We start from the raw sequence: 19,104 nt of genomic DNA on the forward strand, positions 1-19,104 counted from the left end.
ATCTCTGTAGATGTTCATTGAAATGAAAAATAAACTAAATTTAAAAAAAAAAAAGAATGGCATGGCGCCTCTTCCCTCAGATGTGGATCTCTGGAGGTGGACTGTGTCTCCCTCTGTCCAGCCCAGGCCTGGCCTCTCCTCCTCACAGGGTCCCTTTGGTCACTGATACTCTCCCTCACCCTCACAGCATGAAGGTGGACTGCACCTTCCCTCTCAGAGAGCAGACCCTCCTTCCCCACATCAGGTACACCAAGGCAGGGGGTCTCTTCTCTCTCTAGTGGCCATCTGTCCCCTCCCATGGACTCCAGACCCTACGGCCCAGCCCCGCCCCCCACTGTCCTCTCACCTTCGGCCCGCAGCTGCCCAGAGGTGCTGACCGAGCCCAGGGGGTTCCTGGCTGCACAAACATAGGTGTTCCCATCCCCTGCTGCCACGTCTTGTACTGGTACTCGCAGGGCATTGCGGGCCACCTGGACAGATCCTGTCCCTGATGCAGAGCCATGGGCTCCCTGGCTGGTAGCAATCACGTGGTCACCGTGCGACAGGGCCAGCTCGGCAGGCGGCTCGCTGTCCACAGTGCATTGCACCAGGGTCGAAGGGCTGGTCCGAGAGTCCCGGGTAAAAGACAAGATGGCATTGCGGGGGGCATCTGGAGAGAATGGGTCATGGTTGGGATCTTCCTGGTACCCCTCGATTACACAGCGGAGCCCTGCCACAGCTCATATGCCTGAAGCCACTGGACCAGCGGTCACCCCCAAATGTGGTGCCTTCTCAGGCCTGCTGTGAACAGGTTCCTCCAAACAGAAGCCACCTGCTCCATCCCACCAAAGGCCCTGGGGATCCCTCATCTATGTCGTTTCCCCGGGTGATCACTCTGGAGCCTACTGCAGACTTGCGCCCCCCACCAGGACCTAGAGGCATCATCCACCTGCCCTGAACACCCCACCCACATGCCCTCCTCACAGAGGACTCGCAGAGCAGTGGGCCGGGAACTGCGTGTGCCCTGGACATCCTGGGCCTGGCAGGAGTAGGAGCCCGCATGGGCCCGAGTAGCCACCGGGAACGCCAGGGAAGTGGCTGGTCCCTCCTGCAGCCAGCGTCCATTGTGGAACCAGACATAGAGGGTTGGTGGGCGAGCAGCGGGATCATCACAGGTCACTGTCACGGAGGTGCCCTCAGGTACAGAGGCCGTTGGAGCCAGGGTCACCCGCACCCCTGTTTCCAAGGAGACCAGGGGTCAGCTGGCCCAGCCACAGCCGGTCCCCACCCAGGGTCTTGGCCTGACCTGGCTCACCCTCCAACCGCAGCTCCAGGGAGGTGTTTGCCTGGCCCAGAGGGCTGCGGGCAGAACAGCTGTAGAGACCCTCATCACTGGGCCGAGGGTCTAGCAGCTCCAGGCGCAGGGTGTTGGGGGTGGAGGCTGTGGTCGAAGAGGCCAGGATACGACCGGCATGGCTGAGGGCCAGCTGGGCAGGCGGCTGACTGTCCACCGTGCACAGGAGCAGGGCCAGCTGCCCTCTGTGGCTCTCCAGGAGGTAGGTGAGGCGCAGTCCACGGGGTGCATCTGGAAGGACACAAAATGTGCAAAGGAAGAGTGAAGGGGCCAGCTTGCAAGAGATGGCCAAGCCCAGGAGGACACCACTGCCCACCACAAGGCCCCTCAGCCCCAGAAAGTATCTCTCCTCATTGCCCCCCACTCCCAGCTAGACAGGGCACTGAGTGCCCAGGCTGGACACAGTGGACCTGTCCACATCCTCTTCCTGTGGGCTGCTGAGGACAGTCCAGGGAGATGTCATCCCCTCTCCCAACCCCACCCTGCAGGCGACAGACTCACAGAGAACGTCCAAGGAGATGGGCCGGGAGAGGCGGAGTGCCTGGCCAGGGGTCTCCACGCCACAGCGGTAGGAGGCAGCATCTGTGACCGTGACATTGGGCAGGAGGATGGAACGGGCACCAGGGCGCTGCTGCCCATTCTGGTACCAGGTGTAGGTGAGCTGGGTCAGGTGTGTCCATACCAGGCAGGTGAGGTTCACAGGCTGCCCCTCGTGCACCGTGGCCTCAGGCCACACCTGCACACTCACAGCTGGAGGGGGCAAGAGAGTGGGCACACCAGTTAGATGTGTAGGGCGGCCACTTGGCAGCCTGAATGACAGCAGACCCTGCTGCAGAAGAAGACTCTTGTCCTTGGCTTCTGTGACCCTCAGGGGGAACACCCCGGTCCCTGGGATCTGTGTTAGGGAGAACACCGTGGTGCGTGGGTTCTGTGACCCTTGGAGGAACAACCTGGTCCCTGGCCTCTGCGACCCTGAGAGGCCCACTTGTAAATAGGGCTCAAAGGTCAGGTGTACGAGACAATATATCATTTCTTAGGAGGTTCCCAATACAGCTTGGAGAGGTCTGGGGTGCCGTGCGCCCTGTGCTGGTTGTGATCAGAGGGAAGACACAGCTCCCCAACCCATCCTGTTTCCCCTGGATCAGTCCCTCAGATTGGTTTTATCCACTGGGCAGCCTTGTTGTTGTTGTGTGCCATCGAGTTGGAACTGACTCACAGCTGATTCTCCAACAGGTTTTCAGAAACTGTAAATCTCATCTCCTGAGAGGAGATCACCAATCCCCCTCCCTCAGAGCAGCTGGTGGATTTGAACTGCCTGCAGGCTGGCAGTGCAGCTCCTTACCACGAGGCCACCAGTGCCCCCTGGGCAGTCAGGATTCTGCAAATCTAGAAACTGCTGTGTGGAGAATGGAGGGAACAGAACTGTCTTTGTGCTCGGCCCTCACTCCTTTACCCTGGTCACCTGGCACCTTCCCTCACCTCCTCTCAAAGAGCCACCTGCACACCGCCTACGCACATACTGACCCTGGGCATCAAAGGTGGTCGAGGTTGAAGTCCGACCCAGCGTGTTGACGGCGTCACAGGTGTAGACCCCCTCATCCTCCAGTTCTGCACCCTGGATCTCCAGGCGCAAGGCATTGGGTGCCACAGTCACCTGTAGCCGGGGAGAACTGCCCGCAAGTTCCCCCAAACCCTGTGAGGTGGAAGCCACAAGCTGGTCCCCATGGCGCAGCTGCAGCCGGGCCACAGGGTCACTGTCCACATGGCACAGGAGGAGGCCCAGCCGCCTGGGCCCCGTGTCCATCAGTGTTGTGAGTGTGGCCTGGCGAGGTGCGTCTGCACAGGGAGAGGAGCAGTCAGGGCCTGGGGTCCTTCACCTGGGGTGCTCCCTGGGGTTAGAGCCCCAGAGCAAGGGCAAGCCCACCCCCACGTGGACAAGGTGCAACTTCTTACAGGACACGTGGAGGTTGACGGGGGCGGCCAGGCTGGTGGTGGCTGAGCCCGGGGCCTGGGCCTGGCAGTGATAGGCTCCAGCCTGCTTTACAGCAATTGCTGCAAAGTGCAGCCTGGCTGACGTCGGCTCCTGGAGCAGCTGGCCATTCCGATACCAGTGGTATGAGGTCCCTTCTGGGACCCCCGTGGGTACCTGGCAGCTCAGAACCACCTCCTCACCCTCCCGGACCTCAGGTGATGGTGACACCTGGACCCAGGCTCCTGCGGGGAGAAAATAAGAGCAGATGGGGGCTCTGGGTACCTCCTGCTTCTGGGACTGTATGTACGTGCGTGTGAGCTGCAGGATCCCAGCCCTGGAAGAAGGTTTGCCCTGGAACCCCACACATCTGCCCCTAAACCTCCAACACGAGCCCACCAGCTCTGTACTTCCATCGCTCTAGCTTCCAACTCCATGGCCCTGGTTCTGTCCTGGCTTTTACCACCCACCACCTCGAGCTACAGTTTTGCTCTACCAATCTGATCGTGTCTGATGTGGGTCAGAAGCCCAGCTTGTGTACCCTGTGACCTGGTGCCAGGCAGAGCACCTGCAAATGTTTCAGCCCACAAAGCAGCAACAGAGGGATTTAGGTCATGCCAAGGATCAGAAGAATTGATGCCTTTGAGTTGTAGTGTCGGAGAAGAACACTGTCTATCCCATAGACTGCCCAAAGAACAAACAGCTGTGTCCTGGAAAATGTACGGCCAGAGTGCTCCTTGGAGGCAGGGACAGCAAAGCTTCACCTCCTATACTTTGGGCATGTTACTAGGAGGGGCAATTCCTTGGAGAAGGGCATCATTCTTGGAAAGGTGGAAGGTCAGCGAAGGAGAGGAAGACCCTCAATGAGATGGATTGACACAGTGACTGCAGCGATGAGCTCACGTGTCTCAGAGACGATGAGGGTGGCACAGGACAGGGCAGGGTTCAGACCCGTTGCTCACAGGGCTGCTATGACTTGTACTCAATTTGATGGCACCCAACTACAAGGACCTCATGTCTTGGTCGTAACAGAGACTCAGTATGGTGACCGAGGGCTTGGAAGAAGAGCAGAGAAGTTTGGGATCTTGGCTTCTCTCTGGCCCTTTGTGCTGACCAGGCAAAGGACACCTTACAGTCCCAGGGTCCAAAGCAGGGGGCAGGGGAGGTGGAGGAGCAGCGGGCTGTGCCTGAGGAAAGAGCTGGTCTGTCCAGAGCCAGCAGTGACCCCCTGCTAGTCAGTCACCTGGTAATGAGCAAACTCCTGAGACTCACTTACCCTCACTTTCTCTGCCGAGGAAAGGAATACAATAAATAAGAAAAGATACACCGGGTCAAGGACAGGGCAAAGCCCAAAATAAATGTACAAAGTTGAGGCTCTTGGTCAAGGTGGGAGAGAAAGTGTGCAATTCCATGCCCTTTATCATGGCGGAAGGGAAAACATGCACTTTCTTTGCTTTTTTTACTGCAGTTATTAGCTTTTTTTTCTTTTTTTTTTTGCTTGTTGTTGTTATTGTTGTTATGTGCCATCAAATCAGAATCAACTCTTGGCTGACCCTCCAACAGGTTTTTGGAAGCGAAAAATCATACGGAAGGAGATTGTCCATCTCTCCCCAGTGAAACAGCTGATGGATTCGAACCATGCACCTTAGAGTTGGCAGTGCAACGTCTTATCTCTAGGCCACCTGCTGATTTGGTTAGGGAAGATTTTTATAGAAGATTTTGTGGATATGTGTGTTAGTATAATGTATGCAGACATATGTGGTTTCATATGTGAATTTAGTATTAACAAATTATATGATTATAAATAGAAGTTATCTATCAGAAAGTAATAACGAATATCTGTCAGAAAGTAAAAACTCAAGCCATCTGGGGCAATTGCTACTGCCTCTCAGTGGCCGCTACAGTTATTGCAAGTGAAAATATGTATCCTAGGACAATGGAAACCATGTCCTGACCAGGGCTGAAAGTACGATTTCTGCACAAAATCCACACCACCCAGCTGAAAGCCCAGCCCGAGTGGTCCTCAGGGCAACAGAGGCTGTAGCATCTTGAGAACACTGACACTTACCTCGGACCTGGAAGAAGAGTGAGGTGTTGACTGATCCATAATTGTTTGTGGCCTCACAGTGGTAGCTGCCAGAGTCTTCCAGGCCCAGTTCTCTGATCTCCAGCTGCAGGGAGTTGGCCGTGGACTTGGCCTGGAGCCGGCCATGGAGTGGGAGCTGGGACCCTGGGCTAGTAGCCAGGAGGTGTTCTCCATGGAATAGGGCCAGCTGGGCTGGGGGGCGGCTGTCCACTGTGCACATGAACACAGCCACATGGCCCTGGCCCACGTCCAGGAGGGCTGAGAGCTTTGGAGGGTCCGGGGGATCTGTGGGAATAGGGAGAGCGCAGGCCACTCTCAACCCCACTGACCATGATCCAACTCTCACACAATGTCACACACACACACACACACAATGTCACACACACACACACACTCACAGACACACAGACAGATACAGACACACACACACAGACACAGACAGACACACACACTCCAGACCCACCCTGTCCCAACCCCAATCCAGTTCCTCCCCCTCCCTCAGGCCACCCCGTCAATCCTCCAAGTCCCCAACTCCGCCCTAGCTGGTCACCCACAGACTACGCTCAGGACCACAGGAGCAGAGAGGTGGGCCTCGGCCCCGGTGAGGATGCAGCAGGTGTAGCGGGCAGCATCGGTCCGGGCCACGGGCATCAGGCTCACAGTCTCCAGTGGACCCTGGGTCCATAGCACTCCATCCCGGAACCAGGAGAAGTTGGCAGGGCTTCCAGCGGCCTCTCTGCTCACGCTACAAGTCAGGTTGGCTGCTGAGCCCTCCCGCAGCGTGTCCGAGGGCGAGATGACCAGGACAGTAGCTGGAGCACAGCAACACAGTGTCACGTGAGGCAGGGCCAGGGCCAGCCAACCTCCAGATCTGCCCAGACCCTCTGGGTAAAGATAGTGGAGAGGAGACCCTCGGGGCACCCACAGAGCCAGGGATCATGGTGAGAGCCCTGGGGGTGGGGGCTGGGATCCCATGTATGACCAGGGAGCCTACGAGAAGCAAGTCCTAGGGAAGAGTGTGAGCACTGGCCACTGAGGCCAGTGGGGGGGTGGGGACAAGAGAGAGCCCCTGGCTCTGAATAGGCGACAGCTTTGGCCTGCCACAGTATGGAGGAACAATAAGATTCCTCACTGGGCAGTTTTCTTTTTCCTACTGCTGGACAGAAGTGGTTTTGACCAATCAGACCTTCCAGGGAAGGGGGCTGCAGAGGCCTGAGCCCCAAGTGTGGACTGCTGGCATCCTGATGCCCGCTCCCTGTCTGACTCACCTTGGCCGTTGAAGGTCCCCGAGGTGGAGACGTTGCCCAGTGTGTTGCTGGCCACACACAGGTACTTGCCCTCGTCCTCCAGCACTGGCTCTGCAATCTCTACACTCAGCAAGTTGGGGGCTCTCGTGACCTTTATGCGCTGGGAGAGGGTCCCATCCAAGGGCAGAGAAGAGGCCACTAAGTGGTCCCGATGGAGCAGCCGCAGCTGGGCCGGAGGGTCGCTGTCCACTCGGCACACAAGCACACCGTGGCGTCCAGTCCCGGTTCCGGAGGTACCGGGGTCTAGCCGGGTGGTGAGAATGGGCTTGCGTGGGGCATCTGCAGGAAAGAACAACATAGGTGTTTATGCTACGTGATGCCAAGGTCTCCGGTAGGCTGTTTCCAGAACACATTGGACAAAGTCCAGGGCAGCCATAGTCAGCTGTACAGGCTGCGCACTGCCCAAGGCCAGCCAGACAAGGATGAAGAGAGCTCAGCCCATGCTTCCTGCATTAAACTGTGCGTGGGATTCAGTCTTCCCAGAGGAAGGAGCACCATTTGCTGACTGGAACAGAGGTGTTACTGGATTAGCAAACGACATGCTCACATGGTAATTCCTGGATCTTGCTCTCAGGTGTCTGTATACACCCCTGCTTTGTCATGGAGCTCCCCTCCCCAAGATTTATTCTGCCTCTTGTCTCTGATCTCCAAGTTAGCTCCCAGCAAACTCAGATAATGCCTACCATGCCCTCTTTCTAGAAGCTGTTGGAGACAGGTGATCCAGAGGGACCCATCAGCCAGGACTCCCACATGATCCCATGCAGACGGGGAAACCCTGGAGAGGTGGTGCTTTTCCCTAATTGTCCCCTCTGTCACCCACACCTCAGGAGAGGCTTTCTGGGTGGAAGTGCACCCTGACATTGGTCAGCCCCTTAGGCTAATCCGGCCCACCAACCCTTGACAAGATGTCTGGAGAGGGGAGCTTTCCTCATGTGGCCCCCTCTGCTTTGGTCTCTGTGGAAGCCATGGGGACACAGCCTTTGGGACGTGTGCACATATATAGGGGTGTTTGTCCCAGGACGCAGCCCAGGAGGAGAAAGCTTGGATACAGAGCCCACGGTGGATTTGAGGCTAGGGGCTGTGGTTGTCTGCTCTCGTCAGAACCAACTCACAGCTGACCCTCCAGCGGGTTTTCAAAGGTGGTTAATTGCATGGGAGGAGATGGCCCATCCTTCTCCCATGGAGCAGCTGGTGAATCTGAACCTCATGCCTTTGGGTTGGCAGCACAACTCCGTAACCACTAGGCCTAGAAGCAGGGGCCCCTAAAGAGGCTGGGAGTGGATAGTGAGCTGGGGGAGAGAAGAGGAAATCCCATCTAGCCTGTACCCTAGACTTTAGCCCTAGGTAGTGAGGTCGGTGGCGCTCAGGCCTATGAACCCTCTCCTGGTCTAGGACAGGGTCAGGGGCCTAAAGGAGTCAGCACTGGCTGGTAGGTCCCTGGGAGGGGGAGGGGGACCCTCCCCAAGACCAGCAGCTCACAGAGAACAGTGAGGGCAGCAGGTGACGAGGGCCCGCTGGCTTGGTGGCCGTCCTGGGCCCGGCAGTAGTAGGAGCCAGAGTCGGAACTGGAGGCCGCGGGGAGCAGGAGGCTGCTGGGGCCCTGAAGAAGCAGAGCTCCGTTACGGTACCAGGAGACGCGGGCGTCAGCGCTCAGGCCAGTCCGACAGGTCAGCGTCACCGCCTGCCCTTCCACCACCTCTGCTGCCGGGCTGATGAAGAGACGAGCAGCTGGGGGGGGGGGCAGGGAGAGAGGGGAGGGGACTGTGAGGGTGCACCCCTCTGCTCAGTCCTCCTGCAAGTGTGAGGCCCTGCCGCCTGGGACAGAAATTCACCCCCTTCTCAGCTCCTCTGCTCCCCACATGACTGCAGGGTCTCGGTGTATTTCCAATCCATCAGGAAGGGTTGACTTGGAAAATCAGTTCGGATCTGTTGGTAGCAGGTGGCCACAATGTGGTTAAGGGTCCAGAACAAGAAACTACGCTCATGTCAAAAATCTGACTTCAGAACATGGAGAAATTAGAAATCTCAATCAAAAAGTGGGACTATGAGACAGCGCAGCTGCCGTGAAAAAGCTTGGTGGTTCCTCAAAAAGTTAAACACAGGGCTAGCATCCAACCCAGTGATCCTATTGCTAGGTGTGAACCAGAAGGACTGAACACATGAACTCAGGTAGGCTCTGTGCACACAAAGCCAAGAGGTGACAACGACCCAAGTGTCCATTAACAGATAAGTGGACAGACGAGAGGTGCTGCTAGGTAGATAAACAAAATACGCTCTACAACAGAATATTTTTCAGCCACAGAAAGAGATGACATTGTGATGCAACAAGTTCAACCAGGACAACAATTTACAGAATGTAAGAGGCCAGACACGCAAGGACAGATTGGATATGATCCAATCTACATTCAATGCTTAGAGCAGGCAAATGCAGAGACAGGAAGCAGATTAGAAGTCAACAAGGATTGAGTGTTGAGGGGAGGGGGGTACTGTTGTTTAACGAGGGTGAGATATCTGTTTGGATGGAAAGAAAATAAATAGGAGTGATGATTATACAACACTGAATGTAATGTCGCTGGAGGATGAAAGAATTTTTCTTTTACTTTTCAAAGAGAAGAGCGAACTGGGCGGGGGGGGGGGGGTCAAGGAGAAAAATGCGCCAAGGAATAAATGGAAATCCAAAGTCTCTATAAATGTTCATTAAAATTCATAATAAAAAAGGGAAGAAAGGTTAAAATGATAAGCATACATTATATACATTCCTATACAAAGATACAAGTGTTATATATGCATACACACTTTCCCATAATTTTTTTATATATTTTTTTAAAAAATGAAAACCTGCTTGGATGAGTTAGTGATGCCCACCACGGATCACAGAGGGAGAAACACGAGCTAAGAATGAACATCCTCGATGCTTTCGAGCGACCCCTCCGTCAGCTGTCTGAGGCCTTACATTTTAAGAGGAGAGGACTGCTCATTTTCCTCCTGAAGAGCAGCTAGTGGATTTGAACCGCTGACCTTTCATTAGCAGTACAACATGCTATGGACTATGACACCAGGGTTTCTTGTACAATGGATTCTTGCTGGATAGAGTCCGTTCCGATTCCATCCACTGGGTGTCTGGCCGTGAACCCGGGAAGAGAACGACCATCTTTCTCCAGAGGAGCAAGGTGCTGAGAAGTGGACACAGGGTGCAAGAGACCTGGCTTCCAGGCTTTTGTTTAACAGCACAACACCCTATGGACTAAATATGAAGGACCCTCCAGGTTTAGGGGGTAGAAATGGACTAACACAGTCTATCCTGTTTCCCTTTTAGCCTTGGCTTCCAGAAACCTCTGAGGTTGGAATGAACACACAGTCCAAGTACTGAATGTGATTTGTACCAGTCAACTGGTTCAGTCCCTCATTCGAGCCCTCTGTACTCCTAGAAGGAAGAGTCAAGAGCAGCCCCCTCCTCGGACTTCCTCGGCCAGCCCTCCTGTGACCACTCACCATTGGCGTGGAAGTCCAGGCTGGAGGAAGAGCTTCCGAGGGAGTTGGTGGCCGAGCACGTGTACTTCCCACTGTCAGCTGGTTCCAGGTCTCGAATCTCCAGGCGCAGGGAGTTGGGAGCCAAGGAGACCCGGAAGCGTGGGCTGTAGTCGCCCATGCTGGAGGAGGAGGCCAGGGTGAGGTTCCCATGGGACAACACCAGGGTGGCCAGGGGCTCACTGAGCACGGAGCAGTGGAGGATGCCCACCAGCCCCTTCTGCGTCTCGAGGAATGTTTTCAGGTCCGGGGTGTGGGGTGGGTCTGTGCAGAAATGAGAGCCAGCTGTCACCGGGACAGGGGTGGGTGGGTGGCCCAAACAGCACCTCTGTGCCTGTTGAGTATCAGTCCTCATACTGGGCGAACCACTCCCAGCCCAGCCCAGCAAGTGTGTACCAGGGGGCCCAATTCAAAGAGGAGAAGATGAGAAGAGAGAGGTGGCCATCAGAATTTTAACCGGAGGACCAAGAGAACGCTATCAACGATGGAACAAATCGACATCATGTGCATCCTGTTACGCTACATTAAGACAAAACCATCATATCCACGGTCTGTTCTCTTCCTCCAGACTCTGTTTGGCTGAACAGCTGTTCTGTGCTCTTTAAATTTCAATGTCAAGAAAGTGAAGAGGGAGGGGCAGAAAGATGAGGAAAGATGACTCCAACCCAGAGAGGCGAGGTGTTTGGGGCTGAGAGCTCAGCTTCCTCCAGACTGGCCAAGAGCTTCCACCAATACTTCAAATGCTATCGAGGTGGCCCAGAGTTCAGTAAAGGATGACCAACTAGGCAGGCTAGGGAGACACACTTGGTAACCTACTTCGAGAAATTCAACTCATTGCAGTTGGGTAGGAACTGACTCATAGCTGACCCTCCAGGGACTTTTCAGAGAGAGGTTGTGACTCTCATAGGAGGAGATTGAGCATTTTTCTCCCTCGGAGCAGCTGGTGGATTTGAACTGTCTGCCTTTGGGTTGGTAGTGCAACTCTTTACTACTAGTCCACCGGAGCTGTCTGAGTAATATGAAAATTAGCCAATGTAAACCTTGTTGTTATTATTGTTGTTGTGTACTGTAGAGTTGGAACCGACTCACAGCTGACCCTTTGGTGGGTTTTCAGAGACAGTTAATCGCACAGGAGGAGATCACCCATCCTTCTCCTGCGGAGCAGCTGGTGGCCTCGAACCAGCTTTGGATTACAGAGCCCGCCTCCAGGGGCCCTCACCCCACATCAAAGACACCCCTCTCAGTCCCAGCCTCTGCTAATGCCCAGTGCTACCTTCCCCGACCACTCACAGTTGACCACCACGCTGACAGGTCTCGAGCGCTCGGTGCCAAGCGTGTTCTGCACCTCACAGAAGTAGAAGCCCGTGTCGGTGCCGGTGGTCGGGCCCAGCTGGAGAGTGCTGGCGTGGGCACCCTCCAGCAGCAGCTGATTCTTGTACCAGCTGTATTGGACCTCGCTTCTCGCCCCGGTGGGTGTGCTGCAGGTCAGTGTCACCGTCTGATTCTCCAGGATGGGACCTGCTGGGCTCACCTGGATCTCAGCCACTGTGGGGACAGAGGGAATGTGATGTGGGGGTACCCACGAACTCCAGCGCCAATCCCTCAGAGCTCCCGGGGCCACAGCCCATCAACCTGAAGTTGCAGCCTACACCACCTGCCTCTGCAGCAGAGCCTGGTTTGCCTGCACCTTTGTCTTGTTCCCCGGAATCCTGAGTCTGCATGGTCTACACAACCTGAACCTATACCTGCACGATCTAGATCACCTGAGTCAGCACGGTCAATGCCACCTGAACCTGCACTGTCTATACCGCCTGAACCTGCATCTGCACTGTCTACACTATCTGAACTCTCATGGCCTATACCTCCTGAACCTGTACAGTCTAGACCACCTGAACCTACACGGTCTATATATACTACCTGAGTCTGCACAGGCTATGCCACCTGAGTCTGTATAGTCTATACCACTTGAACCTGCACGGTCTAGACCACCTGAGTCAACATGGTCTGTACCACCTGAACCTGCTCCTGTACAGTCTATACCACCTGAGTCTGCATGGTCTATACCACCTGACTGCAGCAGAGCCTGGTTTGTACGCATCTTTGTCCTGTTGCCAGGATCCCCTCAATATCCACTCACTGGAAGGCAGGGTTGCCACTAAACCCATGGACTTTCTGTCTGTGGAGTCAAAATCCTCTGGTGTCCCCAGTGCCCTGGCTTGCTGGAAGGGTGTGGGCTGCACCCACAAGGTCCTGGACTTACTGGCCTTTGATCAGCTCCCCTGGGCCCCAACAGCCTGGACCCCTCCCTGCTCTCTGCCCTGGTCTTCACCCAGGACTCACTGAAAACATGAAGGCTGACGGGCGGTGAGGTGACGGAGCCCACTGCATTCTCCACTTGGCAGGTGTAGATGCCGGCATCGGCCCAGGTTGCTTGGGGCAACCGCAGCACAGGACTTTTGGTTGTGAGTGGCTCCCCATCCTTGACCCACAGCACGGACCTGACCTCCGGGTAGCTGCTATTCACCCGGCACGTGAGAGTGACCATGTCACCTTGGAGGATGTTCTGGTCTGAGGGGCTGAGGAGGATCTCCACACCTCGGGGGACATCTGCAAGGCAGGGTGGAAGCAGGTAAAGGGTGCCTCTGACTTAGTCTCTCTTCCCAGGTCACCCACCCACATAAAACATCTGCATATCTGGTGACACTTTAGTCGCCATGAGCATCCTAAGGCTGGGCTAAATCCTAGGATGCAGCCTGTTGACGCCCAAAGCTGTGTCTATTGATGAGATTTTAGATTTCCTTTATGGCTCTCAAGCAATCCCAGTCTCAGTGTGTTTAAAATACAATGAAAATGCTTTGTCCATAGGTACAATCGTGGCCGCCTCTCAATGCACTCAAGTCAGAATGGACTCATAGCTGACCCTCCGGCAGGTTTTCTGAGGCTCTAAATCAGCTGGAAGGAGATTACCCATCTTTCTTCTAAGGAGCCACTGGTGGACCCAAATCACGCAGAGGCTAGGCCTTAGGGTAGCAGCACAGCTCCCCACAGCTAGGCCAGCAAGGTGCCCCTGCTGAGAAGAGAACTCCCAATGCCCTGGCCCTCTGTGCCACCCTCTTCTGCCCAGTCTGGCCTGGAAGAACACATCCTCCCCCTTCAAGGTCAGTGGGAGTTAGAGGGGAACCATTATAAGGGGCCAAGTGTGGGCTTCTGCTTGGCCTCAGGGGAAGGGTCTTCCTCTGGCAGTTGGAACAGGGCTGGTTCCCACTGGGGCGCAGAGAGGCGTAACCTCTCCCCAGCCAGGATGCATTTCTCACACTCACACTGCACTTGGAGGTGCAGCTCCTGCTGCGCTTTGCGACCAGCCATGGACACCTGGCAACGCAAGGTCCGGCCGTGGTCCTGCCAGGACAGTGCCGTGTGAAGGGTCGCCAGGTGGCTGATGCCAGTGGGTTCCACCCTCTGGAGAGGGGTGGTGACGGAGTGAGCCGGGTCCTGGCCGTGCCACTCCAAGAGGACAGGCTCTTTCAGGCACACGTAGGGAGTGGAGCAGTTGAAGTTCACGTCCATGCCCTCACGCAGCATGGCTGGGGCAGTGATGGTGGGCATGAGGGGCTCCTCTGAGGAAAGAGACAGAGGCTCAGATCTCCCCTTTTCCCCACACTCAAGACCCTCTACCCTGGAAGCCCCAGCTGAGGTGGGAGGGGGACCGGGCTTTAAGAAGGGCAGACAGTTCTCCATCCAGAGCCCCATGTGGGTGGGTGCAAGGGGTGACCAGGGTTGGGGCTGAAGCAAAAAAATAGGACGGGGAGCAAGGGTAGGAGGGGGCAGCGACTGGGGCTGGCCCTGGGACAGAAATCAGGCTCACGTGGGACAAGAACGGGCCTTAGGATAGGATAGGGACCGAGCTGGCTCTGGGACAGGAATAGGGCTCATATGGGACAAGAATGGGGCTAAAGATGAGACGGAGACGGGACTGGAACTGATCCTGGGACAGAGAAGAAGGTCAGGATGGGATGGGGATGGAGCTGGGGCTGGTCCTGGGACTCGGATGGGGCTGATGCTGGAACCAAGGTTGATATTGGAGCTGGCTGTAGGTGGTCAGCCCAGGAGTGGCCCAAAAGTCCCCTCCAGACAGTAGCCGAGCCAGTTGCCCTCACCTGTCACTGTGACCTTGGTGCCGCGCATATCTGACCAGCGGTTGCCCTCGCTGATCTCGAAGCGGAAGTTGAAGGTGCCCGAGTCTGAGGGCCGCAGGTCCTGCAGCAGCAGGTTGCACACCTTGTTCTCGGGTCTCCCTACTAGCTGGGCGCGGCCGCGGAAGCGCCCCTCCACCAGCGAGGGATTCTCTGAGTGGCTCACCACCTGCCGTGATCCCGTGTAATCGTAGTACCAGATGGCCGTGATGCCACCAGGCACTGTCACGTCAGAGGGGAAATTGAAGACACAGGGGATGACCAGGCAGGAGCCCTTCACTCCGAGTACCTCCTGAGGGCTGGAGACGCCCCAGGAGGCCTGGCCTGAGGACAAATGGGGAGGAGTGGGGTGCAGGTCTGGGACCACCACAGGGCCCAAGATCTGCCCCAGGAGGGTCCCAGAACAGCGACTGCCCCAGGGCTACTTAGAAGCTCAGCAGGTGGTTTCATCTGGAACCTGAGGCTCCTCAACTCCAGGACTCAGTCTGTGGCTTCCTCCAGCAGCTTGGCTGGCCGTGGAAGCCAAGTTCCCTGAGGCGAACCAGTGACGCTTACCTGGCAGGAAGAGCAAGGCCAGGAGGAGAAGCTGGAGCAGAAGGCCCATAGCAGGTACTGGGGCCTGGAAGATGCGTAGAGGAGCTTCAGAGCTTCAGGTCCTGCCGTGTATTCCCCAAGTGCTGGGATGGTCAACCCAAAGAGAAGGCAGGGCTCCCAGGGACCTCTGGGTGGGACAGAATAGCAGTGAGCCAGGAGCTCACGTCACCAGCACACAGTGCCCGGGAATGCCTCACTTGGTGTCTTGCCTCAAAAAGTACCCCCTGTCCCCTCTGCCCCACCCTCACAGTTGGTGGCCCAACTTCTGCTTTCAGGGAAATTGTCTCAGGGTGTATTAGCAGCTGTCCCCGGCCGACTCTACCACCACCTCCAAACCAGCAGGAAGGAACTGGAACCCAGAGAGGCTCGCTCAGTGCATGACACTAAGACACCCATAGAGCGCGATGGCTTCCCAGTTGAGGCTCACCTCCCTGCCACCTGCTCTCTGAGATGTGGGAGCTGATGGGACTTAACGATGTGCTGCCTTTGGGGACCACTTCTTGCTCTGTGACTCCTGTCGTCCTTGAGAAGGGGTCCTGAAGAGAAGGTCCTCATGTCACTTCTTGCCGCAGACACCCACCTTGGGTACCCCCTCAAACGACCTCTGCCATCTCTGCCTGCCAACAAGGTGCAGCATGAGGCTGCCTCCAGAACAAACTGCCGCTCCAGTGTCCCAGAGTCTTCTCTGCACATGTTTGTCCTTGGCTGCTGTGAGCACCCCTTACTCAGGGCCTGGGACTGAGGTCATTGCTGCAAAAAGAGCCCTCAGGACCTCAGAGTCCCCCAAGAGCATGAGAGGGGCATGTTCCTTGGGCTTTCTGAGGGGGGACAGGAGGCTGAGAGGGTGCAGGCAGGCAGATGAGGCCCCGTACACCAGGCATCCTGGGGACACGAGTCAAACGCCTACTATATACTTTGCACAAGAAGGGTGGGTCATCTCTTGGGGAGACTCCCTGGGTAAGTAGGTTGGAGAGACCCTCAGTGGTGCCACAGGCATGAAGCAGCAGGAAAGGGATGCCAAAAATTAGTTTTGCCAACTTTGCAATCCTCCCTGGCCCTAAATGCTGACTTGGCAGGGTGAAAGGAGAGTTGGGGAGAATGGAAATGGGCAGGAAACACATGACAACTTCCGGTCCCAGCCTCCAGCCCATGGGAGCCAGCTGATACAAGGGCTACCCGGGGGCACACCTGGCTGTGGGCTGGCAGAGCCCCAGGGCCTGGGAGGATGTGGATTGCAGGTCAGGATGGCTTAGTGCTGCCTGGGAAGATGGGAAGGGACATCCCAGCAGGTACCACCACAAAAAATAAAGGTTTTGTGAGGTCAGGACACATATTGCTGCTCAGGGGACCCAGCCATGTCTGGTCATTTGCTGAGGCCAGCTCTGTATCTCTCTCAGAAAGACATGACCACCCCTGGCCCTTGTATCCATGGTCTGAGAACTGTGCTTTTCCTCACGCTGAGGAAAGGCATTCTACTGGACACATTTGGGGACAGATCTGGTCCCTGGGGCCCAGAGCTGCACAGGATCAAGGTTAGCTCTTCCACTAACAAGTTATATGTCTATGTTGGCCCCTGCTGCCCCCTAGAACCAACTCATTGGTGTCAAGTTAGACGGACTCATAGCCTTCCAGCAGGTTTTTAAAGACTATAAATCATAGGTTTACAGAGATCGGCCATCTTTCCCCCTCAAAGGAGTTAGTGGGTTTCGACTGCCTTGCTGGCCTTTTGATTGGCCACACAACTCTTCAGTCACTGTCGGAACTGACCCATAGCTGACCCTCCAGTAGATTTTCAGAGGCAGGAAATTGCACGGGAGGAGATTGTCCATCCTTCTCACATGGAGCAGTTGGTGGCTTCAAACTGTGTACCTGTGGGTTAGTATCACAATTCCTTCCTATTAAGCCACCCGAGTGCTATCTTAACCATTAGGCCACTCAAGCTCCTAGCCAGGCCCTAGCTTCAGGCACTGCTAAACCCATAAAAGGATTTTTGCACACAGCAGCACTGGAATTTCTAGAATATGTGGGGGCCCTTTCTAGAACCGCCTGAAGTCACATCATGTAACTGTCACTTGTGCTTAACCCAGCTCCAACACCAAGGGGTCAGTTTCCTACAGTCCAGCTTATGGGTTCATCAGGGACTTCTGATGGTCTAGTTCATAAAGAATCGCCTTTCTAGAAGGTCGACTCCACCAGCTGCTCTGTGTGGGAAAGATGGATAATCTCCTGTGTAATTTACAGCCTCTGAAAACTCACTGGAAGTTCAGCTACGAGTTAGTTTCAAATCAACAACAATGAGTTTTTGTGTTTTGTCCTATTCCAGAGGCCAGCCTTGGTCCAGAAAACTATCTTGGGCACAGAAAGGGGAGGAAGGCCCCAGGATGGGAGCACTCTGTCCCGCTTTGAAAGCCTGGTGATGAGAGGCTGTAAGGCTGGGGCTGAGCTGGGTGACCTTGGCACCCCCTGGTGGTAGGTGAGAGATTGGGGAGGGGATGGATGGACTGCAGGGAGCACAAAGCCCTAAAACAGTCCTTAGGTAAGATCCTTTAGACAGCTTTGTTCATCAGCAAGAAACACCTTAGGTCCATCCTTTAATCTTCAAGCTTTGAATACTTTGAAAACATGTCTAATATAGTGGTAAGGAGCTGCGCTGCAAACCCAAAGGCATGCAGTTCAAATTCACCAACTTCTCCACAGGAGAAAGATGGCCAGTCTCTTCCTTTGCAATTTACTGCCTCTGAAAACCCACTGGAAGGTCAGCTAAGAGTCGGTTCCAACTTGACGGTTCACAACAACAACAAAATAGATACTAGTTGTGCCAAGACTTGGGTTTGATGATCCAGTTACAGAGTGGGCATCAAGTTTGCTGCCTGAGTGAAAGAGTGAGTCAGTGAAATGACATGAGAACGGTGTCCCCAGACACCTGGAGAGGGCAGAGGTCAATGCCTGGCCTGGCCTGGCCTGGGGAAGAGAGGTCAAAGGTAGTTTCCCTCTGAAAAGCTTTGCCTGGCTTGGATTCAGTTTCAGTTTCCTGACCCAGAGGCTCCCCTCAACTTCCCCTTTGAGCCTGACAAGGAAGGAAATGGGTAACATGGTCAGCTGGAGTGCTCCATAACGAGGATGGGAAATTTGAGGATGCCATGGGCCATTCCAGGAGAGCATGACCTTTAAAATAGTGGGAAGCTCTGACTCAACTCAAGCATTTAACTCTGGAAGCCACATAACCCGTTGGGTATCTTAGTCTGGCTTTAGATGCTGTGAACCATGCTATTCCCCAAGGTCTGCTGGGAAATGTCAAAGCTCCTGCGTGTAGGTGAATGCATGGAATGAGACTCAGGTTAGAGTGAGGGAGGGCTATGCTTGGGCAGAGGCTGGACTAGGGTGAAGTTAGGGTTAGACTGGGACCTGGAATGGGATGAGGGTTGATATTAGGGTTGAAGCTGAGATGAGAGTGACAGGTTTGGGGAGAAGTTGAAGGTCAGTGTTGGACGCAGGCATTGGAGGGAGGCTATGACTGGGAGTAAACTGGGGAAAAGGGTTGGGATTGGGTTGAGATTGGAATAAAGACAATGGTTGAGTTGGACTTACATAAAGATGATGATGATCATGTTAACAATTATTTTTTTTTTAGGTTTCTATAATTATGTTATAATGTTAAGGCTGGAATTCAAGTTAGGTCAAGGTGACAATTAAGGTTGAAGTCAGGGCCAGGGCTAAAAGAGTTTAGAATGAAGGCTAGGACTAGAATTTAAATACAGTTTGGGTTTGTGGAGGAATTATAATTAGGAATTTGGATTGGGGCTGGTTAGGGGTCCAGCATTCGCGCCCACACGCACCCCAGCAAGTTGTTTTGTCCAGCTCTGCTCCCAAGTCCCCGAATCATCCCTCCCAGCCCAGTGGATAGGATACCTGCTCCGCAGTGGCTCTGAGGTGGCTGAGCTGACCAGAGAGAACAGGAAGGAAGGCTCTTGACCCTGCATGTGTCCCAGGACGCTGCTGCCCCAAAAGAGGAGGACCCAGCTTCAGAAGCGGCTTCCTCTTTCCCTAAAGCCTCAGCCCCACTGACCAGTCCACAGGCCGGTCAAGGAGCAGCT

At 55.0% G+C, this 19,104-nt stretch overlaps 1 protein-coding gene across 1 annotated transcript in view; it reads right to left on the reverse strand.

Moving 5' to 3' along the window:
* The window catches only part of SIGLEC1 (sialic acid binding Ig-like lectin 1, sialoadhesin), a 32,799-nt gene extending 17,779 nt beyond the window's left edge, over positions 1 to 15,020 (reverse strand). Inside the window, exons 1-16 of the mRNA XM_006894259.1 lie at positions 14,972 to 15,020; positions 14,381 to 14,740; positions 13,544 to 13,840; positions 12,564 to 12,830; positions 11,514 to 11,768; positions 10,188 to 10,487; positions 8,175 to 8,423; positions 6,657 to 6,974; positions 5,943 to 6,200; positions 5,371 to 5,673; positions 3,287 to 3,547; positions 2,858 to 3,169; positions 1,835 to 2,083; positions 1,295 to 1,564; positions 964 to 1,215; positions 347 to 649 (exon numbers count right to left, since the gene is read on the reverse strand). Coding sequence (XP_006894321.1) covers positions 347 to 649; positions 964 to 1,215; positions 1,295 to 1,564; positions 1,835 to 2,083; positions 2,858 to 3,169; positions 3,287 to 3,547; positions 5,371 to 5,673; positions 5,943 to 6,200; positions 6,657 to 6,974; positions 8,175 to 8,423; positions 10,188 to 10,487; positions 11,514 to 11,768; positions 12,564 to 12,830; positions 13,544 to 13,840; positions 14,381 to 14,740; positions 14,972 to 15,020 — 4,303 coding nt within the window. The remainder of the gene's footprint in view (positions 1 to 346; positions 650 to 963; positions 1,216 to 1,294; positions 1,565 to 1,834; positions 2,084 to 2,857; positions 3,170 to 3,286; positions 3,548 to 5,370; positions 5,674 to 5,942; positions 6,201 to 6,656; positions 6,975 to 8,174; positions 8,424 to 10,187; positions 10,488 to 11,513; positions 11,769 to 12,563; positions 12,831 to 13,543; positions 13,841 to 14,380; positions 14,741 to 14,971) is intronic.
* Positions 15,021 to 19,104: the final 4,084 nt, after the last annotated feature.

The sequence above is a fragment of the Elephantulus edwardii genome, unplaced genomic scaffold (assembly GCF_000299155.1).
Source record: "Elephantulus edwardii isolate Elephantulus edwardi_28Jun2011 unplaced genomic scaffold, EleEdw1.0 scaffold00138, whole genome shotgun sequence".
Lineage (NCBI taxonomy): Eukaryota > Metazoa > Chordata > Mammalia > Macroscelidea > Macroscelididae > Elephantulus > Elephantulus edwardii.